This window comes from Phyllobates terribilis, unplaced genomic scaffold, assembly GCF_046119375.1.
Source record: "Phyllobates terribilis strain yellow unplaced genomic scaffold, ASM4611937v1 Scaffold_1__5_contigs__length_1240528914, whole genome shotgun sequence".
Lineage (NCBI taxonomy): Eukaryota > Metazoa > Chordata > Amphibia > Anura > Dendrobatidae > Phyllobates > Phyllobates terribilis.
In genome coordinates this window covers 603,950,074-603,974,667 of record NW_027362761.1, presented here as the reverse complement: position 1 = coordinate 603,974,667, position 24,594 = coordinate 603,950,074, and the positions used below count along the sequence as shown (strand labels likewise).

The 24,594-nt window shown below is 46.3% G+C and overlaps 1 protein-coding gene and 1 pseudogene across 1 annotated transcript; both read left to right on the top strand.

The window, feature by feature from the left end:
- Window positions 1-3,306: 3,306 nt before the first annotated feature.
- On the top strand, window positions 3,307-20,323 carry LOC141272302 (uncharacterized). The gene is made up of 7 exons (XM_073682871.1): window positions 3,307-3,418; window positions 3,892-4,034; window positions 4,354-4,526; window positions 5,541-5,664; window positions 12,125-12,222; window positions 12,302-12,380; window positions 18,893-20,323. Exons 3-7 carry the CDS (start codon window positions 4,503-4,505, stop codon window positions 19,942-19,944), a joined length of 1,377 nt encoding a protein of 458 aa, XP_073538972.1. The 5' UTR covers window positions 3,307-3,418; window positions 3,892-4,034; window positions 4,354-4,502; the 3' UTR covers window positions 19,945-20,323.
- LOC141272249 (uncharacterized) overlaps window positions 3,322-24,594 on the top strand; it is a 67,687-nt pseudogene continuing 46,414 nt past the window's right edge.

Genomic DNA, 24,594 nt, shown 5'->3' with positions numbered 1-24,594 from the left:
GGAGGGAGAGACAACAGGGGAGGGAGGGAGAGACAACAGGGGAGGGAGAGAGACAACAGTGGAAGGGAGAGAGAGAGAGAGACAACAGTGGAAGGGAGAGAGAGAGAGACAACAGGGGAGGGAGAGAGAGAGACAACAGGGGAGGGAGAGAGAGACAACAGGGGAGGGAGAGAGACAACAGGGGAGGGAGAGAGACAACAGGGGAGGGAGAGAGACAACAGGGGAGGGAGGGAGGGAGAGACAAAAAGGGAGGAAGGGAGAGACAACAGGGGATGGAGGGAGAGACAACAGGGGAGGGAGGGAGAGACAACAGGGGAGGGAGAGAGAGACAACAGGGGAGGGAGAGAGAGAGAGACAACAGGGGAGGGAGAGAGAGAGAGACAACAGGGGATGGAGAGAGAGAGACAACAGGGGAGGGAGAGAGAGAGACAACAGGGGAGGGAGAGAGAGAGAGACAACAGGGGAGGGAGAGAGAGAGAGACAACAGGGGAGGGAGAGAGAGAGAGACAACAGGGGAGGGAGAGAGAGAGACAACAGGGGAGGGAGAGAGAGAGAGACAACAGGGGAGGGAGAGAGAGAGAGACAACAGGGGAGGGAGAGAGAGAGAGACAACAGGGGAGGGAGAGAGAGAGAGACAACAGGGGAGGGAGAGAGAGAGAGAGACAACAGGGGAGGGAGAGAGAGAGAGACAACAGGGGAGGGAGAGAGAGAGACAACAGGGGAGGGAGGGAGAGAGACAACAGGGGAGGGAGGGAGAGAGACAACAGGGGAGGGAGGGAGAGAGACAACAGGGGAGGGAGGGAGAGAGACAACAGGGGAGGGAGGGAGAGAGACAACAGGGGAGGGAGGGAGAGAGACAACAGGGGAGGGAGGGAGAGAGACAACAGGGGAGGGAGGGAGAGAGACAACAGGGGAGGGAGGGAGAGAGACAACAGGGGAGGGAGGGAGAGAGACAACAGGGGAGGGAGGGAGAGAGACAACAGGGGAGGGAGGGAGAGAGACAACAGGGGAGGGAGGGAGAGAGACAACAGGGGAGGGAGAGAGACAGACAACAGGGGAGGGAGAGAGACAGACAACAGGGGAGGGAGAGAGACAGACAACAGGGGAGGGAGGGAGAGAGAGAGAGACAACAGGGGAGGGAGAGAGAGAAAGACAACAGGGGAGGGAGAGAGAGAAAGACAACAGGGGAGGGAGAGAGAGAAAGACAACAGGGGAGGGAGAGAGAGAAAGACAACAGGGGAGGGAGAGAGAGAAAGACAACAGGGGAGGGAGAGAGAGAAAGACAACAGGGGAGGGAGAGAGAGAAAGACAACAGGGGAGGGAGAGAGAGAAAGACAACAGGGGAGGGAGAGAGAGAAAGACAACAGGGGAGGGAGAGAGAGAAAGACAACAGGGGAGGGAGAGAGAGAGACAACAGGGGAGAGAGAGAGAGAGAGAGACAACAGGGGAGGGAGAGAGAGACAACAGGGGAGGGAGAGAGAGAGAGACAACAGGGGAGAGAGAGAGAGAGACAACAGGGGAGGGAGAGAGAGAGACAACAGGGGAGGGAGAGAGACAGACAACAGGGGAGGGAGAGAGACAGACAACAGGGGAGGGAGGGAGAGAGAGAGAGACAACAGGGGAGGGAGAGAGAGAAAGACAACAGGGGAGAGAGAGAAAGACAACAGGGGAGGGAGAGAGAGAAAGACAACAGGGGAGGGAGAGAGAGAAAGACAACAGGGGAGGGAGAGAGAGAAAGACAACAGGGGAGGGAGAGAGAGAAAGACAACAGGGGAGGGAGAGAGAGAAAGACAACAGGGGAGGGAGAGAGAGAGAAAGACAACAGGGGAGGGAGAGAGAGAAAGACAACAGGGGAGGGAGAGAGAGAAAGACAACAGGGGAGGGAGAGAGAGAAAGACAACAGGGGAGGGAGAGAGAGAAAGACAACAGGGGAGGGAGAGAGAGAAAGACAACAGGGGAGGGAGAGAGAGAAAGACAACAGGGGAGGGAGAGAGAGAGAGACAACAGGGGAGGGAGAGAGAGAGAGACAACAGGGGAGGGAGAGAGAGAGAGACAACAGGGGAGAGAGAGAGAGACAACAGGGGAGAGAGAGAGAGACAACAGGGGAGAGAGAGAGAGACAACAGGGGAGAGAGAGAGAGACAACAGGGGAGAGAGAGAGAGAGAGACAACAGGGGAGGGAGAGAGAGACAACAGGGGAGGGAGAGAGAGACAACAGGGGAGGGAGAGAGAGAGAGACAACAGGGGAGAGAGAGAGAGAGACAACAGGGGAGGGAGAGAGAGAGACAACAGGGGAGGGAGAGAGAGAGACAACAGGGGAGGGAGAGAGAGAGAGACAACAGGGGAGGGAGAGAGAGAGAGACAACAGGGGAGGGAGAGAGAGAGAGACAACAGGGGAGGGAGAGAGAGAGAGAGACAACAGGGGAGGGAGAGAGAGAGAGACAACAGGGGAGGGAGAGAGAGAGAGACAACAGGGGAGGGAGAGAGAGAGAGACAACAGGGGAGGGAGAGAGAGAGAGACAACAGGGGAGGGAGAGAGAGAGAGACAACAGGGGAGGGAGAGAGACAACAGGGGAGGGAGAGAGACAACAGGGGAGGGAGAGAGACAACAGGGGAGGGAGAGAGACAACAGGGGAGGGAGAGAGACAACAGGGGAGGGAGAGAGACAACAGGGGAGGGAGAGAGACAACAGGGGAGGGAGAGAGAGAGACAACAGGGGAGGGAGAGAGAGAGACAACAGGGGAGGGAGAGAGAGAGACAACAGGGGAGGGAGAGAGAGAGACAACAGGGGAGGGAGAGAGAGAGACAACAGGGGAGGGAGAGAGAGAGACAACAGGGGAGGGAGAGAGAGAGACAACAGGGGAGGGAGAGAGACAGACAACAGGGGAGGGAGAGAGAGAGACAACAGGGGAGGGAGGGAGAGAGACAACAGGGGAGGGAGGGAGAGAGAAAACAGGGGAGGGAGAGAGAGAGACAACAGGGGAGGGAGAGAGACAGACAACAGGGGAGGGAGAGAGACAGACAACAGGGGAGGGAGAGAGAGAGATAGAGACAGACAACAGGGGAGGGAGAGAGAGAGAGAGACAACAGGAGGAGAGAGACAACAGCGGTGAGAGAGACAACAGGGGACAGAGAGACAACAGGAGGAGAGAGAGACAACAGAGGAGGAGAGAGAGACAGAACATCACCGCAACAGCACAGGAAGAGGCTGCTGCACTGAGAGCGGAGGACCTGTGGTGACGTCACCGTCATGTGATCAGGGGCGGGGCTGAGGAAAGGCTAGAAACTAAATCCACGTGAGTAAAGGACCTCTGCTGACGTCATACCCATGTGACTTGATGATGTCACCGGAAGGGCGGGGCCTCGCTCTCCATAACTCTCTGCTGTTGAGGCTGTGGTGATTACACCGAGGAGCTGAGGTGATTTCGGGCGCAGATAAGTGGATGTTCCTGTATGGGGGCTGCACAGGGGGATTCTGTAGGTGTGAGACTGCTTGGGTGAGGAGGGGGTCCTGTTACTTGCATGGAGGCTTCGCCCCCTTCCCGTATCTCCCACCCCCGCTGGCGGTGTAGTTACCACGGTGACCGTCCTCCGCTGGCGGTGTAGTTACCACGGTGACCGTCCTCCGCTGGCGCTGTAGTTACCACGGTGACCATCCCCCGCTGGCGGTGTAGTTACCACGGTGACCGCCCCCCGCTGGTGCTGTAGTTACCATGGTGACCGACCTCCTACGAGGCTGATAATGAGCGGTCAGATCGGTGGAGGAGGCCGCGGTGGAGTTTGTGGCTTTTCCTCCAGATTCTTCTTGATAAATGTCGGATATTTGGGGCAGAATTCAGTGATTGTCGTTATATCGTCCCCTGTGATCTCCATCTTGTCCTTTATCATGAAGACTCCGGCAGGACGAGATCCCTCCAGCTGATCCAGTGCTCATCCCTCCTTCTCCTGAATGACCCCCCGAGGATGGACGAGGACGAGACCACCAGAAGATTATTACACTTCACCCTGGAGATCATCTCCCTGCTGAGCGGAGAGGTAACTCCTCTACATTTCTATCAGCTTTATTGTGTTATGTAACAAGTCCGACATCGGGAAGAGGAAATCCAGAAGAGGAAGAGAAGGATTCTTTACTGTAAGAGCAGTGATTGTGTGCAGCTCTCTGCCAGGAGGAGTTGTCATGGGGATTCCCTATAAGAGCTGTACAGGGGCCTGGATGTCTGTCCTGAGTGTAATAATATTCCAGTTTATGGCCCCAGATTACTGGAGACGGTTATTGATCCCGGGATTTCTACTGATTGTCAGATCTGGAGTCGGGAAGGAATTCTTCTCCCTAAGTGTCTCTCTCCATACACAGGATTACACAATAGTGAGAAAGACACCGGGGGAGGGTGTGTCTCCCATCATCCATCTCCAGGAGTCAGGAGGGCGGAGCCCGGGCCCCATTACAGATCCTCCCCCGCACCCCCCATACATAAGAGGAAGATCCTAGAGCTCAGCAACAAGATGATTGAGCTGCTGAGCGAAGAGGTGACTGCTGGGACATTATACAGGACAGCACTGGAGGATTCTGGGTCATGACCGAAGAGGTTACTGCTGGGACATTATACAAGACAGCACTGGGGGATTCTGGGTGATGACTGGAGAGGTGACTGCTGGGACATTATACAGGACAGCACTGGAGGATTCTGGGTCATGACTGGAGAGGTGACCGCTGAGACATTTATACAAGACAGCACTGGAGGATTCTGGGTGATGACTGGAGAGGTGACTGCTGGGACATTATACAGGACTGCACTGGAGGATTCTGTGTGATGAGTGGAGAGGTGACCGCTGGGACATTATACAGGACAGCACTGGAGGATTCTGGGTGATGACCGGAGAGGTGACTGCTGGGGCATTATACAGGACAGCACTGGAGGATTCTGGGTGATGACCGGAGAGGTGACCGCTGGGACATTATACAGCACAGAACTGGAGGATTCTGGGTGATGAGCAGAGAGGTGACTGCTGGGACATTATACAGGACAGCACTGGAGGATTCTGGGTGATGAGCAGAGAGGTGACTGCTGGGACATTATACAGGACAGCACTGGAGGATTCTGGGTGATGACCGGAAAGGTGACTGCTGGGACATTATACAGGACAGCACTGGAGGATTCTGGGTGATGACCGGAAAGGTGACTGCTGGGACATTATACAGGACGGCACTGGAGGATTCTGGGTGATGACGAGAGCGGTGACTGCTGGGACATTATGCAGGCCTGCACTGGAGGATTCTGGGTGATGACCGGAAAGGTGACTGCTGGGACATTATACAGGACAGCACTGGAGGATTTTGGGTGGTGCCTGGAGAGGTGACTTCTGGGACATTATACAGGACAGCACTGGAGGATTCTGGGTGATGAGCGCAGAGGTGACTGCTGGGACATTATACAGGACAGCACTGGAGGATTCTGGGTGATGACCGGAGAGGTGACTGCTGGGACATTATACAGGGCAGCACTGGAGGATTCTGGGTGATGACGGTGTCGTTGTTGTCAGGTTCCTATAAGTTGTCAGGACGTCGCTGTCTATCTCTCCATGGAGGAGTGGGAGTATCTAGAAGGACACCAGGATCGGTACCAGGAGGTGATGATGGAGGAGCTCCGGCCTCTGACATCACCAGGTGAGAGGAGACTCTTGTTGGCTCCGGTGGATGTGATGACGTCTCTCGGCCTCGTCCTATAATAGATAATTTTTCTCCAGACTTGCTCTGGTTTTCTCTACATTTTCTCACAGCTTTCATTCCCTGATTATTCTCTTCTGATCTGTGAGTCGCGGTTTCTCCTCTGTCGTCTCCATCAGTCTTGAGTCTTCGTCCTCGGCGGCTTCTTTCAGAATCTTTCACCTTCCTTAGAGCATCGGTCACATTTTGTCTGCAGATGTCCCAGCGCTTCTCTCCGTTCTCTCCTGTGAGATCTTTCGGTTCCTGAGTCTGTCGTGGATTGTTACTCAGCAGAGTCGGGGTTAATTTACTGATGATTTTCCACCGAATCCGCTGTCTCTCGTCCGTCCCTCTTAATCGGTGCAGGCTCAATGTCGTTATCAGTCGTGGTCGGGCGTTCAACTCCTCCTTCCAGACCTCGAAACATGAGTCGCTGTCCTGACATAAAGATGGAGCATGGTGGAGCCGATCACCCACCAGAGCCTGACATGGAGGCTCCAGCAGTTCTCCGGCCCCCGCGTCTATTCACCACTCGCTCTGCAGGCAGAGAAGCACAGAACTTTCCGTACTGGAGGAGAAGGTCTGATCACCTAACACTCCTCTCTATAGGGGGTTTCTCCTTGAGAAGAGCGACAATTCTTACCACGGATGGTTATAGGCCATACAATGCCCCATGGGAAATAAGATATGCAAATTTCCTTTCCCAAGATGCAGAGAACAGGGTCTGTAGCGCCACATAAAGGAGGTAGCAATCCTAGGAGTCAATATCAACGTTTCAACCTCATCCCGATGAACAAATTTCCATTTTTGCATTTTTTTTCTTTCCTCCCCTTCGTCTATAAGCCATAAATTTTTTATTTTTCCATCCACAGATGTTTTAGGTCTTATGTTTTTTGCAGGACGAATTGTGCATTTTACCGTATAATGTGCCGAAAAACCGGAAATAATTCCAGATGAGGTCAAACGGTTAATAAAAAGAAAAAAAAAGCGATTCCTCATTTATGTTTTGGGTTTTGTTTCTCAGCATTTATTGGGCGGTAAGAGCGACCTTGCTGCAATTCTCCAGGTCAGTACAGGTACAGCGATTCCAAACTTTATTATTTTTTTAGAATATTTTTTATGGGATAAATATTCAGAACTGATCCTTACACCCATCACTTTTAATGGCGAATTCAACCTGAAATCCTATTCATACCGCGCTTCATAGAAAAACCTTGGCAGCAGAGACAGGGGTCTTCTGCAGTCCCCCTACAGTCATGGTAAACCGTTGTTGGAATCCTACGATTTAGTGACTGATTGGCAGGAGAATGGGTCACCCAACCACATAATGGGAACCTGTCATGTAAAATAATACTATTAACCTGCAGATATTGGGTTCATCTACAGATTAATAGTGTTTTGAACCTGCCCAGCACCTGCAATGAGAGCCACGCTGCCAGGAGGAAATTAAGCTTATTGCACCCTGCTGTGTTCGGCTTTCAGTCATAGAGTGTGAGCCGGCACAGCTACAGTCACTGTTCAGTGTAAAGAGAGCGCCGGAGGTTACTGCATCCCCGGCACTGACTGACAGCCAGCTCTAATGCTGAGTCGGTTGTCAGTGCTGGGGGTCAGCGCCTCCTCCCTCTCATCTCAGCCGAAGGCTTTGCCACATTCTTCAAGCAGAAGATTGACACCATCAGACAAAGCTTTTGCCTAAAGTCCCCACAACCCCTTCTCACACCTACTCAACCATCCTCCTCCAAAATCAGCTTCTCCACCATTACGGATGATCAACTCTCTTTATTCTCCAAATCACACCTCACCACCTGCGAACTTGACCCAATCCCGTCCCACCTCATCCCTAACCTTACCACTATCCTCATCTCAACCCTAACCCACCTATTCAACCTGTCACTAACAACTGGTGTTTTCCGCTCATGCTTCAGACATGCCTCGAACACACCTATCCTCTCTGACTAGCTATCGCCCCATATCACTTTTCCCCAATGCCTCAAAACTACTGGAGCAACACATCCATTCTGAACTGTCCTCCCACCTCTCCTCCTGCTTCCTCTTTGACCACCTCCAATCTGGCTTCTGACCACACCACTCCGCTGAAACTGCCCTGACTAAAGTCACCAACGACCTGCTTACTGCCAAATCCAAGCGACACTACTCCATCCTCCTCCATCTGGACCTGTCATCTGCCTTCGACACAGTCGACCATTCCCTCTTACTACAGACTCTTTCATCTCTTGGCATCACAGACTTGGCCCTATCTTGCATCTCTTCATACCTAACTGACCGAACATTCATTGTCTCCCACTCACACACCACCTCCTCATCTCACCCCTTCAGTGGCCCCCAATGTTCAGTCCTAGGACCTCTGCTCTTCTCTATCTACACCTTCGGCCTGGGACAGCTCTTAGTCTCATGGCTTTCATTATCACCTCTATGCTGATGACGCACAGATCTATCTCTCAGGTCCCTATATCTCCTCCCTACTAACCAAAATCCCACAATGTCTGTCCGCTATTTCATCCTTCTTCTCTGACAGATTTCTAAAACTTAACATGGACAAAACTGAATTCATCATCTTTCCACCCTCTCATTCACCCCTCCCCATTTGACCTATCTATCAACGTCAATGGCTGTCCACTCTCCCCAGTCCCGCAAGCTCGCTGTGTTGGGGTAACCCTGGACTCTGAACTCTCCTTTAAACCACATATCCAAGCCTTTTCCACTTCCTGCTGACTCCAACTCAAAAATATCCCCCGGATCCGCACATTCCTCAACCATGAATCTGCAAAAACACCAGTGCACGCCCTCATCATCTCCCTCCTCGACTACTGCAACCTCCTGCTCTGTGGCCTCCCTTCTAACACTCTTGCACCCCTCCAATCTATCTTAAACTCTGCTGCCCGACTAATGCACCTGTGCCCCCCGCTATTCCCGGCCTCTCCTCTCTGTCAATCTCTTCACTGGCTCCCGATTACCCAGAGACTCCAGTTCAAAACCTTAACCTTGGCTTACAAAGCCATTCACAACCTGTCTCCTCCATATATCTCTGAATTAGTCTCCCGTTACATACCCGCATGCAACCTCCAATCCTCACAAGATCTCCTTCTCTACTCCCCTCTTATCTCCTCTTCCCATAATCGTATACAAGATTTCTCCTGTGCTTCCCCCCTACTCTGGAACTCTACCCCAACTCATCAGACTCTTGCCTACCGTGGAAACCTTCAAAAGGAACCTGAAGACCCACCTCTTCCGACAAGCCTACAACCTGCTGTAACCCTCGCTTCACCATTCGCTGCACGACCAGCTCTGCCCTCACCTACTGTATCCTCACCCATCCCCTGTAGATTGTGAGCCCTCGCGCGCAGGGTCCTCTCTCCTCCTGTACCAGTCGCTGACTTGTATTGTTCAAAATTTATTGTAATTGTTTGTGCTATGTTTATCCCTTTCACATGTAAAGTGCCATGGAATGAATGGCGCTATAATAATAATAATTTCCACCCGGCAGTGGGGCTCTCAGTGCGTGCGCTGGGCAGGTTCAAAATGCTATTAGCCTGTAGATTAACACCATGTGGGCAGCTTATTAGCGTTCTTTTACATTACAGGTTCCCTTTAAATGGCTCTGTCAGGCTGTCGGCAGCAATCTGAGCTCTCTCCACAGACGCATACCTGGCATCCTCCATGCATGAGCACCAGATGTCAGGAAGGGGTTAAAGAGCCTTATCACTTGACGTCAGAGTGTACAGGATGGGGTGTTCTCGCCTCAAGGGCTCAATGACAGCAAAAGGTCAGGCCGTCCGCTCTTCCTCTTCATTGCTGCTGATCAGAATGTCTTCTCCAAACTACATACCGTATTTTTCGGACTATAAGATGCACCGGACCATAAGACGCACCTAGGTTTTAGAGGAGGAAAATAGAAAAAAAATGTAAGCAAAAAATGTGGTCATGATGCACTGTTAAGGGGGAGAGGGTCTGCTGCTGACACTGTTATAGGGGTAATGTCCCCCAATTCTGTTAATATCCCCCATCCTGGTATATATGGCCCCCTCCTTCCTGTAATACGTGGCCCTCATCCCCATCCTGGTATGCATGGCCCCCTCATCCTCATCCTTGTATGCATGGCACCCCAATCCCCCATCCTGGTATGTATGGCACCTTCATCCCTCATCCTGGTATGTATGGCACCCTTCATCCCTGTATGCATGCCCCCCCACCCCTCTTCCTTGTATGTATGGCACCCTTCATTCTTGTATGTATGCCCCCCCCCTCATGCTGGTATGCTTGGCACCTTTCATCCCTATATGTATGGCCCCTCCCTCATCCTGGTATGCTTGGCACCCTTTATCCCTGTATGTATCCCCCCCCTCATCCTGGTATGCTTGGCACTCTTCATCCCTGTATGTATGCCCCCCCCCCCCCCCATCCTGGTATGCTTGGCACCCTTCATCCCTGTATGTAGTGATGAGCGAGTATGTTTTGTTAACCCTTTCGCCGAGTATACTTGGACAAGCACCGAGTAGTTACAGCTGCTCGGTGATATGTTTGAATCACTCCCGTGTGCATGATTTGTGACTGTTTGACAGCTTTAATACATGTGAGGAATGTGTAAGACATAGACTTTCCTCACATGTATTAAAGCTGTCAAACCGTCACAAATAATGCACACGGGAGTCATTCAAACATATCACCGAGCAGCTGTAACTACTCGGTGCTTGTCCAAGTATACTCGGCGAAAGGGTTAACAAAACATACTCGCTCATCACTAATGGCCTCCCTTCATCCCTGTAAGTATGGCCCCCCTCCTCCTGGTATGCTTGGCACCCTTCTTCCCTGTATGTATTGCCCCCTCATCCTGGTATGCTTGGCACCCTTCTTCCCTGTATGTATTGCCCCCCTCATCCTGGTATGCTTGGCACCCTTCCCTGTATGTATGGCCCCCCTCATCCTAGTATGCTTGCCCCAACCGATCCTCATCATGCTGCACACAAAAAAAATAAACACTCATACTCACTTCCTCTCTCCTCCAGGGCTGCGTCCCTCTGCTGCCGACGGGGTTCTCACTGTGAGAGCCGCGCATGGCGTCGCTGCCATTAGCCCTCACACAGTGATCTTCTGTGCTGGAATAGTCACTGCTCCCCACGCCGGGACTGTGTGCGTGGGGAGCAGTGACCATTCATTCTCCCTAAAAGAGCGCACACTGTACCTGCAGCGCGGCTTCTGCTGCCGTTCTGCGGTCAGTGTGCCTGCTGTCGCTCCCCCCACACAACCCACAGTATTTTTGTATATCGGACTATAAGACGCACCCCCCACTTTCCTCCAAAATTTTGGTAGAAAAAAGTGCGTCTTATAGTCCGAAAAATATGGTAAGTGGGATGATGAACCAGGTGTTGGCCCTCAGGGACATAGGGCAGCACAAGCGTGGTGGTAATAATTGTAAGTCTCCCTTAAAGGGTTGTTTGTTCAGAAGAATATGTATTATGGAGCTTTTCTGTGGAGTCTGACCAGACAATCTCTCCTTGGCTCCCCGTGTACATCAGTAAGCGCCCATGACCCCGGTGCCTGCTCTCTAGTTGTCCTTTCTACACATTGATAGGTACTAACCGCTGTGTACCGGGTGCTCCCCACAACACCGTCCTTCCGGGTGCTGTGACTTCATCCGTCAGCCGTACATGTGCCCTTTTTTCCTCTAGAGACAAACGCAAAACTTGCTGCTTATTTTCGTGTTTATATCAAGGCGGATGTTGAGATTTCTCTCTATTTAAAGAAGGAGAATAAAACAGTAACTAATCTTTTAATAGGAGATCAGGTTCTTTCCTCTTAGAGTGATCCCAGAAGATCCTGTCCAGGAGGGAGGCCGTGTCCTCATGGTGACATCATGATCTCTCAAAAAACAATCACTGGTAAATGGTCACCGTTCTTCCCGCAGTCTCCATAACGGTGAATTAGGAAAGGAACCGATGGATGGAAATGTGAAGCTTTCTCGAGCTCCTCTGTGGTTCCATCCCTGGTGGAGACGAAACTTGGAGAAGTTGTGTTTCTTAGTTCGGCTCCTCCATCTGACTGACGAGGGTCTTCTCTGTCCCTCTCTTTAGGGTCCACATCCTCCGAGCAGAGAGCATTAGGCTTTGACCTCGCTGATTATCACTTCATACTTGAGGCCCACAATGTGCTGGGTCTTCAGTACCGGGGGTGAGGACCACAACAATCTAATTTATTCCCTGATACGTAAACATAGAATTACTGGTTCTGAGAGATTTGTATCATATATAGACAGATACACGGCAGGTCATGTATTCAGTCTCTGTGTCTCCCCAGATGGATCCTGGAGGGGAGACTTATCATGTCTGTTCTGGTGTCACCTACTACTACTCCCATCATCTCATCACATGGCTCAATCTATTCCATCACTGTGTGTTTCCTACAGATGAATCCAGGAAGAGAAATCCCCCAGAGAGATGTCCCCGTCCTCTGTATTCCCAGGACTGTCCAGAGGAGAATCACAACATCCCGGAGGATCATCAGGTAGACGGCGCAGAAGTCCCCACAACATCTGACCATGAAGTGATCGGACCTGAGCTCATCTTACATTTTTTCTTTTTAGGATGAAGATCTGATTGATATTAAGGTTGCAGTTATACATGGAGCTCAAGAGGCGACCGCAATATGGGCCGATCAGCAGGGTGAGGAGGGGAGACTGTCATGTCTGTTCTGTGGTCACCTACTACTACACCCAACATTGCATGACACAATCTACAGTATCCTGTAAAAGTTTGGGCACCAATGGTCAAAATTACTGTTATTATGACCAAAAAATGGGCTGATGCAAAAGTTTGGGCAACCTTGGACATATATGCTCAGATAACTTTGACCAAGGATTCAGACCTTACTTAACCTGTTAGGCTTATGGCTTGTTCACTATCCTTGTTAGGAAAGATCAGGTGATGCAAATTCCCCAGCTTTATAAAAATTCAGCCTCCTCTAACGTTGTGCCAAAAAAACAGCAGGCATGACTTTTTCTAAGCTGCTGTCTAGCACTCTGAAAATGAAAATGGTGGCAGTCCACAAAGCAGGAGAAGGTTATAAGCAATGCGTTTTCAAGTTGCCCTTTCCTCGGTTCAAAATGTAATAAAGAAATGGCAGTTAACTAACAGTGGAGGTCAAGATAAGGTCTGGAAGACCAAGCAAATTTTCAGTAGGATTGCTAGAGAGGCAAATCAGAACCCCCGCCTGACTGCAAAAGACCTTCAGAAAGATTTAGCAGACTCTGGAGTTGTGGTACATTGTTCAACTCTTCAGAGACACCTGCATAAATATAGCCTTCATGGAAGAGTCATCAGACGAAAACCTCCTGCATCCTCACCATGAAATTCAGTGTCAGAAGTATGCAAAAGTACATCTAAGCGGGTCTGATGCATTTTGGAAACAAGTCCTGTGGACCGATGAGGTTAAAATAGAGCAATGATCAAAGTTGTGTGGAGAAAAAAGGGCACAGAATTTCAGAAAAAGAACATCTCACCAACCATTAAGCATGGGGGTGGGCCAATCATACTTTGGGGTTGTGTTGCAGCCAATGGCACAGGGAACGTTTCACGGGTAGAGGGAGGAATGGATTCAATGAAATATCAGCAAATTCTTGATGCAAACATAACACCATCTATAAAAAAGCTGAAGATGAAAAGAGGATGGCTTCTACAAATGGATGATAGTAAACACATGTTAAAATCCACCATAGATTACCTCAAAATGCGCAAGCTGAAGGTTTTACAATGGCCTCACAGTCCCCTTGATTGAGGCCTGGACCTCAAAATAGCAGAGCATACAAGATGTCCCAGGAATCTCTCAGAACTGGAGGAATTCTCCAAGGAAGAATGGATGAAAATCCCTCAAACAAGAATTGAAAGACTCTTGTCTGGCTTCAAAAAGCATTTACAAGCTGTGATACTTTCAAAAGGGGGCGCTACTAGCTACTAACCTTGCCGGATGCCCAAACTTTTGTATTTGCCCATTTTCCTTTTTGAAATTTTTTTAAAATGTAGAAGATGAAAATATATATATAATTTATTTATTGTTTTGCCTAAAATACAAAGGAAATGTCATCTTTAACTTTTAGGCCGTTTAGAGATTATTTCATCTTCAACTTTACTGTTCACAATAACAGTGATTTTGACCATTGTGGTTCGGACAGAACCCCGGGGGAAGATTCCGTATATTGAGGCGCTGTGGACGCCGTCTGGCCTATGATCCAGTGATGTCCATCTTTTTAAGCGTGCATAAAAGCGCAGTCGACCAGTTTTGTGCACCTCTGAACAGAGGGTAGACGGAGTCCAGTGTAATTATGCTGCCTCATGGATCCCTCGGCGGTGTCATCTGAATCATGTATTTTGTAGGTTTAGATGGAAACCCCGATGTACAGTACAGACCAAAAGTTTGGACACACCTTCTCATTTAAAGATTTTTCTGTATTTTCATGACTATGAAAATTGTACATTCACACTGAAGGCATCAAAACTATGAATTAACACATGTGGAATTCTATACTTAAAAAAGTGTGAAACAACTGAAAATATGTCTTATACGACCCCTGGCAAAAATTATGGAATCACCGGGCTCGAAGGATGTTCATTCAGTTGTTTAATGTTGAAAAAAAGCAGATCACAGACATGGCACAAAACTAAAGTCATTTCAAATGGCAACTTTAGGGCTTTAAGAAACACTAAAAGAAATCAAGATAAAAAATGTGGTACTCAGTAAAGGTAATTTTTTTCATACCAAGCAGAGGGAAAAACTTATGGAATCACTCGATTCTGAGGAAAATAATTATGGAATCATGAAAAACAAACACACAAAAGAACACTCCAATACATCACTAGTATTTTGTTGCACCACCTCTGGCTTTAATAACAGCTTGCAGTCTCTGAGGCATGGACTTAATGAGTGACAAACAGTACTCTTCATCAATCTGGCTCCAACTTTCTCTGATTGCTGTTGCCAGATCAGCTTTGCAGGTTGGAGCCTTGTCATGGACCATTTTCTTCAACTTCCACCAAAGATTATCAATTGGATTGAGATCCGGGCTATTTGCAGGCCATGACATTGACCGAATGTGTCTTCTTTCAAGGAATGTTTTTACAGTTTTTTGCTCTATGGCAGGATGCATTATCTTGAAAAATGTCATCATCCCCAAACATCCTTTCAATTGATGGGATAAGAAAACTGTCCACAATATCAATGTAAACTTGGGCATTTATTGAAGACGTAATGACAGCCATCTCCCCAGCGCCTTTACCTGACATGCAGCCCCATATCATCAATAACTGTGGAAATTTGCATGTTCTCTTCATGCCGTCATCTTTATAAATCTCATTGGAACGGCACCAAACAAAAGGTCCAGCATCATCACCTTGCCCACTGCAGATTCGAGATTCATCACTGAATAGGACTTTCATCCAGTCATCCACAGTCCACAGTTGCTTTTCCTTAGTTCATTGTAACCTTGTTTTTTTCTGTTTAGGTGTTCATGATGGCTTATGTTTAGCTTTTCTGTATGTAAATCCCATTTCCTTTAGGCGGTTTCTTACAGTTCTGTCACAGATATTGACTCCAGTTTCCTCCCATTCGTTCCTCATTTGTTTTGTTGTGCATTTCCTGTTTTGGAGACATATTGCTTTAAGTTTCCGGTCTTGACGCTTTGATGTCTTCCTTGGTCTACCAGTATGTTTGCCTTTAACAACCTTTCCATGTTTGTATTTGGTCCAGATTTTAGACAAAGCTGACTGTGAACAACCAACATCTTTTGCAACATTGCGTGATGATTTTTACCTTCTTTAAAGAGTTTGATAATCCTCTCCTTTTGTTTCAATTGACATCTCTCGTGTTGGCTGACATGATTCATGTCAGTCCACTTGGTGCAACAGCTCTCTAAGGTGTGATCACTCCTTTTAAGATGCAGACTAACGAGCAGATCTAATTTGATGCAGGTGTTGGTTTTGGAAATGAAAATTTACAGGGTGATTCCATAATTTTTTCCCTCTGATTGGTCTGAAAAAAATTACCCTTAACTGAGTACCACATTTTTAACCTTGATTTCTTTTAGTGTTTCTTAAAGCCCTAAAGTTGCCATTTGAAATTACTTTAGTTTCGTGCCATGTCTGTGATCTGCTTTTTTTTCAACAACATTAAACGACTGAATGAGCATCCTCCGAGCCCGGTGATTCCATAATTTTTGCCAGGGGTTGTATTCTAGGTTCTTCAAAGTAGCCACCTTTTGCTTTGATGACTGCTTTGCACACTCTTGGCATTCTCTTGATGAGCTTCAAGAGGTAGTCACCGGAAATGGTCTTCCAACAATCTTGAAGTAGTTCCCAGAGATGTTTAGCACTTGTTGGCCCTTTTGCCTTCACTCTGCGGTCCAGCTCACCCCAAACCATCTCGATTGGGTTCAGGTCTGGTGACTGTGGAGGCCAGGTCATCTGGCGTAGCCCCCCATCACTCACCTTCTTGGTCAAATAGCCCTTACACAGCCTGGAGGTGTGTTTGGGGTCATTGTCCTGTTGAAAAATAAATGATGATCCAACTAAACGCAAACCTGATGGAATAGCGTGCCGCTGCAAGATTCTGTGGTAGCCATGCTGGTTCAGTATGCCTTCAATTTTGAATAAATACCCAACAGTGTCACCAGCAAAGCACCCCCACACCATCACACCTCCTCCATGCTTCACGGTGGGAACCAGGCATGTAGAGTCCATCGGTTCACCTTTTCTGCGTCGCACAAAGACACGGTGGTTGGAACCAAATATCTCAAATTTGGAATCATCAGACCAAAGCACAGATTTCCACTGGTCTAATGTCCATTCCTTGTGTTCTTTAGCCCAAGCAAGTCTCTTCTGCTTGTTGCCTATCCTTAGCAGTGGTTTCCTAGCAGCTATTTTACCATGAAGGCCTGCTGCACAAAGTCTCCTCTTAACAGTTGTTGAAGAGATGTGTCTGCTGCTAGAACTGTGTGGCATTGACCTGGTCTCTAATCTGAGCTGCTGTTAACCTGCGATTTCTGAGGCTGATGACTCGGATAAACTTATCCTCAGAAGCAGAGGTGACTCTTGGTATTCCTTTCCTGGGGCGGTCCTCATGTGAGCCAGTTTCTTTGTAGCGCTTGATGGTTTTTGCAACTGCACTTGGGGACACTTTCAAAGTTTGCCCACTTTTTCGGACTGACTGACCTTCATTTCTTAAAGTAATGATGACCACTCGTTTTTCTTTACTTAGCTGTTTTTTTCTTGCCATAATACAAATTCTAACAGTCTATTCAGTAGGACTATCAGCTGTGTATCCACCAGACTTCTGCACAACACAACTAATGGTCCCAAACCCATTTATAAGGCAAGAAATCCCACTTATTAAACCTGACAGGGCACACCTATGAAGTGAAAACCATTTCCGGTGACTACCTCTTGAAGCTCATCAAGAGAATGCCAAGAGTGTGCAAAGCAGTCATCAAAGCAAAAGGTGGCTACTTTGAAGAACCTAGAATATAACACATATTTTCAGTTGTTTCACACTTTTTTGTTAAGTATATAATTCCACATGTGTTAATTCATAGTTTTGATGACTTCAGTGTGAATGTACAATTGTCAGTCATGAAAATACAGAAAAATCTTTAAATGAGAAGGTGTGTCCAAACTTTTGGTCTGTACTGTAAGTGTTCAGCGTAGAGAACAGGATAAATATGATCCAAAATGTTCGTTACCCAAAAATGCCACCAATAAAAGCTTCTATCCAACCCACAAAAAACAAGTCCCCACTCAGGTTCATCATCTGTAAACAGTAATATAGGGGGCGTCCACATTACTGGTAGCTCAAAGGCTCTGGAAAAGTGAAGTGGCTCCCACCAAAAGAAATCCAGCAACATCTGTGCTCCCAAATCCAAATGTACCCTCCTCCTGGGCCCCACAGTGTGCCAAAACCACAGATGGCATCCACATGTTTGGCATTACTGTAGTGAGAAGAGCCAATTTATTTTACGTGTCTCCAGAAGCACTAGCTGGAAATCATGTACTGGGCGCTACAACGTAAGGGCTCTGCAACTTACCGAACACTACAATGTACTGGCCACTATAATGGAATATTTGCATTTTCACTTTGCAACATCCATTGCTGCTTTTTTCTGGAAAATTGCCATGGAGTCAAATTCATCACTACACCTGTAGATACATTTCCATAGGGGTGTAATTTCCAAAATGGGGTCACTTGAGGGGGGGATTCTGCTCTTCTGCCACTTAGGGGCTCTGTATGAGGAGTCCGCAAGCTATTCTTTGAAAGTTTGTTCTCCAAGAGTAAAATAGAGCTCCTTCCCTCCCGAGTCTCGCCATGTGGCTAAGCAGTACAGTACAGCCACATATGGAGTATTGCCACGTTCAGCAGAAATTGTACAACAAATTATGTCATTTTTACCCATTTTTGCTTGTGAAAATGTAAAATCTGGGGCTAAAATAATATTATAGTGGTAAAAATTAAATTTTTTTTTCTTCACCATTCAATTGTATAACATTTGGTGAATCACAATTACCTTGTATTCATTGGGAAAGTGTGCGGTAGATGCTGGGTGTGACGCACGGTGAAACCCCACCCACAGCCCGGCATCCACCGCGGGGATCGCATCACTTAGTCACGCCTCACTTGACGTGACATCAGGGGAAGCAAGAGCCGGCTGAGGCCGGGGGTCGCGTGATGCCTGTGAGTGGCCAGCAATAGCGCCTCTCACAGGCACTAAAGACAAAGCTAGGTAATTAAAAAAAATCTTGTCTCAACGGGTTAATTACATTGGGGGCATTTTTAATAATAGTGGACAACTTCTTTAATTGCGTGGACACTTTTCTATACTAAGGCCAAGATACGAAGCTTGAGAGAGTGAAATTGCACTGGAGGTACATTAAGGGAGCCTGTCATCAGTAATTACCACTTAAAGAACTATTTGCTGTCTAATCTCTGCCACCCCTGACTTGTGCCAATGTCTCCAGTTTATAAGTGTCATTCACTTTACCCGTCATTGTGTTAATGTTATGGCATGTAGTTGTCCTCCTTATGCCCGGCACTTTCACTGACGAGGGTCTTCATTGTGAGATCCAGAAAATACATTCAGAAATCTCTTTTGTGTTGAAGATAAACATCACATCTAATTTATCTTTCATCCTGATAGGAAATCCTTGTGAGAATAACGGTTCATCACTAAATTGTAAAAAAGAAGATATCAGGAAGTACTCTAATGGAGGAAACCTCATCACCCTTCCTGCACCTCCTGGACTTCACAGCACTTCACTTTCTTATAATCCTCCTGATCATGAGGAACCCTCTCCTGAGCAATCTCACATTATTACCAAAAGTCCAGGTGGCAAAGTGGATTCAAGATTTCAGTGTGACCAGCAACTTACTAAAAGCTCAGCAAAGACACAAAGAAAACACAAAGGAGAGAAGCCATACTCCTGTTCAGAATGCGGGAAATGCTTTATATATAAATCAGTCCTTGCTAGACATGAGAGAATTCATATAGGGGAAAAGCCATACTCCTGTTCAGAATGTGGGAAATGCTTTACATTTAAATCAAGATTTGTTAGACATGAGAGAGTTCACACAGGAGAGAAGCCATTTTCATGTTCAGAATGTGGGAAATGCTTTATAGATAAAGGGATTCTTATTAGACATCAGAAAATTCACACAAGAGAAAAGCCGTATTCATGTTCAGAATGTGGGAAATGCTTTACAGATAAAGGGAATCTTATTACACATCAGAGAATTCACACAGGAGAAAAGCCATTTTCATGTTCGGAATGTAGGAAGTCCTTCAAACTTAAAGGGACTCTTATTGCACATGAAAAAATTCACACAGGAGAAAAGCCGTATTCATGTCCAGAATGTGGGAAATGCTTTATAAAGAAAGGGAATCTTAGTGACCATCAGAAAATTCATACAGGAGAGAAGCAATTTTTATGTTCAGAATGTGGGAAATCTTTTATATATAAATCAAAGCTTGTTAAACATCAAAGAATTCACACAGGAGAAAAGCCGTATTCATGTTCAGAATGTGGGAAATGCTTTATAAAGAAAGGGAATCTTAGTGACCATCAGAAAATTCATACAGGAGAGAAGCAATTTTTATGTTCAGAATGTGGGAAATCTTTTATATATAAATCAAAGCTTGTTAAACATCAAAGAATTCACACGGGAAAAAACTTTTTTATGTTTACAATGTAGAAGGTGCTTTGTAGATAAATCACAACTTGTTAAACAATCAATGAATTCACAGGAGAAAAGCCGTATTCATGTTCAGAATGTGGGAAATGCTTTATAAAGAAAGGGAATCTTAGTGACCATCAGAAAATTCATACAGGAGAGAAGCAATTTTTATGTTCAGAATGTGGGAAATCTTTTATATATAAATCAAAGCTTGTTAAACATCAAAGAATTCACACAGGAGAAAAGCCGTATTCATGTTCAGAATGTGGGAAATGCTTTATAAAGAAAGGGAATCTTAGTGACCATCAGAAAATTCATACAGGAGAGAAGCAATTTTTATGTTCAGAATGTGGGAAATCTTTTATATATAAATCAAAGCTTGTTAAACATCAAAGAATTCACACGGGAAAAAACTTTTTTATGTTTACAATGTAGAAGGTGCTTTGTAGATAAATCACAACTTGTTAAACAATCAATGAATTCACAGGAGAAAAGCCGTATTCATGTTCGGAATATGGGAACTACTTTACAGATAAAGGGAATTTTATTACAAATCAGAAAATTCACACGGGAGAAGCCATATTCATGTTCAGAATGTGGGAAATATTTTAGAAGTAAATCAGATCTTGTTAAACATCACAGAATTCACACAGGAGAGAAGCCGTATTCATGTTCAATCTGTGAGAAATGCTTTACAGATAAATCAAGACTTGTGACACATGAGAGAAGTCACACAGGAGAGAAGGCGTATTCATGTCCAGAATGTGGGAAATCTTTTATAAATAAATCAAATATTTCTGCACATGAGAAAATTCATGCAGGAGAAAAGCCATTTTCTTGTTCAGAATGTGGGAAATATTTTAGAAGTAAATCAGATCTTGTTATACATCAAAGAATTCACACAGGAGACAAGCCGTATTCATGTTCAAAATGTGGGAAATGCTTTCCAAAAAAGTCAACTCTTGTGCAACATGAGAGAAGTCACACAGGAGAGAAGCCATATTCATGTTCAGAATGTGGGAAATCTTTTATATATAAATCAAATCTTGTCAAAATGGTATATAGTGGCGCTAATGAGTCTCCCTGGATGCAAGATCTGAATGAAGATTCATACCACTGGGGAATCTGGAGTCCAATTCCAGAATTCACAAGGCTCCTCTGGGGTGTACTTTTTATACCAATCTCCCCCCATAGCTGGTCTGGTGACATATTCAATACCCACAACTGTAAAGTGATTAAATCCCTATTGTGTTGTATGAGATGTTGTGATGCTGGAAATGTATTACGTGTTGTGGGGCCAAGGACGTCCCTAATGTGTCCCCCAATGCGGTGACGTAAGGGTCTGACCATGCACCCCACATATTGCAGCAGACAAGCTTCACATTGTATGGTGTCAATGACGTGTGGAGCTACAACTAATGAGATGTCCGATATTATAGGGTTTATTATGTTTAGACACAACAACCTAATGCCCAAGGAAAAATATAGAAAGTGGTGTAGGTACATGTGTTACAAACCAAAAAGAAATGAACACCCCTTAAAAGTTAACTTTTATTAGATTAGATTAACACAAACACTATCCTTTAAAATAGGTATCTGTATATTGGGGTAGGGTGATAGGGTAAATATATATATATATATACGCTGCTCAAAAAAATAAAGGGAACACTCAACACATCCTAGATCTGAATGAATGAATGAAATCTTCTCATTGAATACTTTGCTCTGTACAAAGGTGAATGTGCTGACAACAAAATCACACAAAAATCATCAATGGAAATCAAATTTATTAACCAATGGAGGCCTGGATTTGGAGTCACCCCCAAAATTAAAGTGAAAAACGCACTACAGGCTGATCCAACTTTGATGTAATGTCCTTAAAACAAGTCACAATGAGTCTCAGTATTGTGTGTGGCCTTCACGTGCCTGTATGACCTTCCTACAACGCCTGGGCATGCTCCTGATGAGGTTGCGGATGGTCTCCTATGAGATCTCCTCCCAGACCTGGACTAAAGCATCCGCCAACTCCTGGACAGTCTGTGGTGCAACGTGACGACGGTGGATTGAGCGAGACATGATGTCCCAGATGTGCTCAATCGGATTCAGGTCTGGGGAACGGGCGGGCCAGTCCATAGCTTCAATGCCTTCATCTTGCAGGAGCTGCTGACACACTCCAGCCACATGAGGTCTGGCATTGTCCTGCATTAGGAGGAACCCAGGGCCAACCGCACCAGCATATGGTCTGAGGATCTCATCTCGGTACCTAATGGCAGTCAGGCTACCTCTGGCGAGCACATGGAGGGCTTTGTGGCCCTCCAAAGAAATGCCACCCCACACCATTACTGACCCACTGCCAAACCGGTCATGCTGAAGGATGTTGCAGGCGGCAGATCGCTCTCCACGGCGTCTCCAGACTCTGTCACGTCTGTCACGTGCTCAGTGTGAACCTGCTTTCATCTGTGAAGAGCATAAGGCGCCAGTGGCGACTTTGCCAATCCTGGTGTTCTGTGGCAGATGCCAAGCGTCCTGCATGGTGTTGGGCTGTGAGCACAACCCCCATCTGTGGATGTCATACCACCCTCATGCAGTCGGTTTCTAACCGTTTGTGCAGACACATGCACATTTGTGGCCGGCTGGAGGTCATTTTGCAGGGCTCTTGCAGTGCTCCTCCTGTTCCTCCTTGCACAAAGGCGGAGGTAATGATCCTGCTGCGGGGTTGTTGCCCTCCTACGGCCCCCTCCACGTCTCCTGGTGTACTGGCCTGTCTCCTTGTAGCGCCTCCAGCCTCTGGACACTACGCTGACAGACACAGCAAACCTTCTTGCCTCAGCTCGCATTGATGTGCCATCCTGGATGAGCTGCACTACCTGAGCAACTTCTGTGGGTTGTAGAGTCCGTCTCATGCTGCCACGAGTGTGAAAGCACAACCAACATTCAAACGTGACCAAAACATCAGCCAGAAAGCGTTGGTACTGAGATGTGGTCTGTGGTCTCCACCTGCAGAACCACTCCTTTATTGAGTGGGTCTTGATAATTGCCAATAATTTCCATCTATTGTCTATTCCATTTGCACAACAGCATGTGAAATTGATTGTCAATCAGTGTTGCTTCCTAAGTGGACAGTTTGATTTCACAGAAGTTTGATTTACTTGGAGTTATATTCTCTTGTTTAAGTGTTCCTTTTATATTTTTGAGCAGTATATATATATATATATATATATATATATATATATATATACAGTACAGACCAAAAGTTTGGACACACATTCTCATTTAAAGATTTTTCTGTATTTTCATGACTTTGAAAATTGTACATTCACACTGAAGGCATCAAAACTATGAATTAACACATGTGGAATTATATACTTAACAAAAAAGTGTGAAACAACTGAAAATGGTCCCAACCCCATTTATAAGGCAAGAAATCCCACTTATTAAACCTGACCTCTTGAAGCTCATCAAGAGAATGCCAATAGTGTGCAAAGCAGTCATCAAAGCAAAAGGTGGCTACTGTGAAGAACCTAGAATATAAGACATATTTTCAGTTGTTTCACACTTTTTTGTTAAGTATATAATTCCACATGTGTTAATTCATAGTTTTGATGCCTTCAGTGTGAATGTACAATTTTCATAGTCATGAAAATACAGAAAAATCTTTAAATGAGAAGGTGTGTCCAAACTTTTGGTCTGTACTGTATATATATTTTAAGCACTAATCTTTAAAAAGCAGCACAATAGACAATCACAATACAAAAGAAAAAAAAAGTACAATAGTGCTATTAGTTGTGTAGGCCATAAAGATAAACCTCAAAAAAGGTCTCAAGAGACCATGCAGTCATCACACCAAATTATAACGCAATAATGCCACTAATTATACCAGAAAATAGGTCAGATGTTACAATATTAACAAGGTATAACTAAAGCATTATATATTCAAAGTGGCCAAGATAAAGAACCATGTCGGTCCTAATATTATATAATACACCATCAGTGTCTAGTTTTATGTTACAACTAGTCAAAACACAGGACTTATCTGTTGTCCATAGATTCAGCGTTACCCAAACCAGATAGTCTCCGGATATGGGATGATGTAGCCTGTAGCCAATATATCCAGAAATGCACATCCGTGGTACCACAAGTAGCAATAGTTCCATTCCAACGCGTTTCTTCCCCTCCTGGTGTAGGGATCATCAGGGGACCATGTTAAGGAGAAAGCCTTAGTAGGTATAAGGGTAAAGGAGAGACACCAATGTGTCTCACAGTCCACAAATGTCCAAGCCCGTGTATAGGTATGCACCTTCAGTTCATATAGCTACTGGTGCGCGCCAATTCATGAACTGAGGCATGGAACGCACCAGAGGAGGCAGTAGGTTAAAGGACAATCCATCCAGAACCAGTTGGAACGCATGTTGACGTCATTTCCGGTGCGCTGAATACTGTGGAACGCAAAATGTGCTCCACAGGACGTCACTTCCGGTGCGCAAACGATGTGGAAGCGCTTAAGTGACGCAACTTCCTTTGCGCGATTAATGTGGAATGCTGAATGCGTTCCAGATAGCACAGCTTCCGGTACGCAAGTAAAGGGAAATGGAAATGCTCTCCACATGACGTCTAAGATGTGCCGATGCCATAGAGCACACTAGAGAAAAAGCAATTAAAAGAAGAAGG

Coding starts and splice junctions, on each gene's coding strand:
- LOC141272302 (XM_073682871.1), top strand. CDS start 4,503: ATGATTGAGCTGCTGAGCGAAGAG. Junction 5,665..12,124: donor CCGGCCTCTGACATCACCAG/GTGAGAGGAGAC, acceptor TGTTTCCTACAG/ATGAATCCAGGAAGAGAAAT. Junction 12,381..18,892: donor AATATGGGCCGATCAGCAGG/GTGAGGAGGGGA, acceptor TCATCCTGATAG/GAAATCCTTGTGAGAATAAC.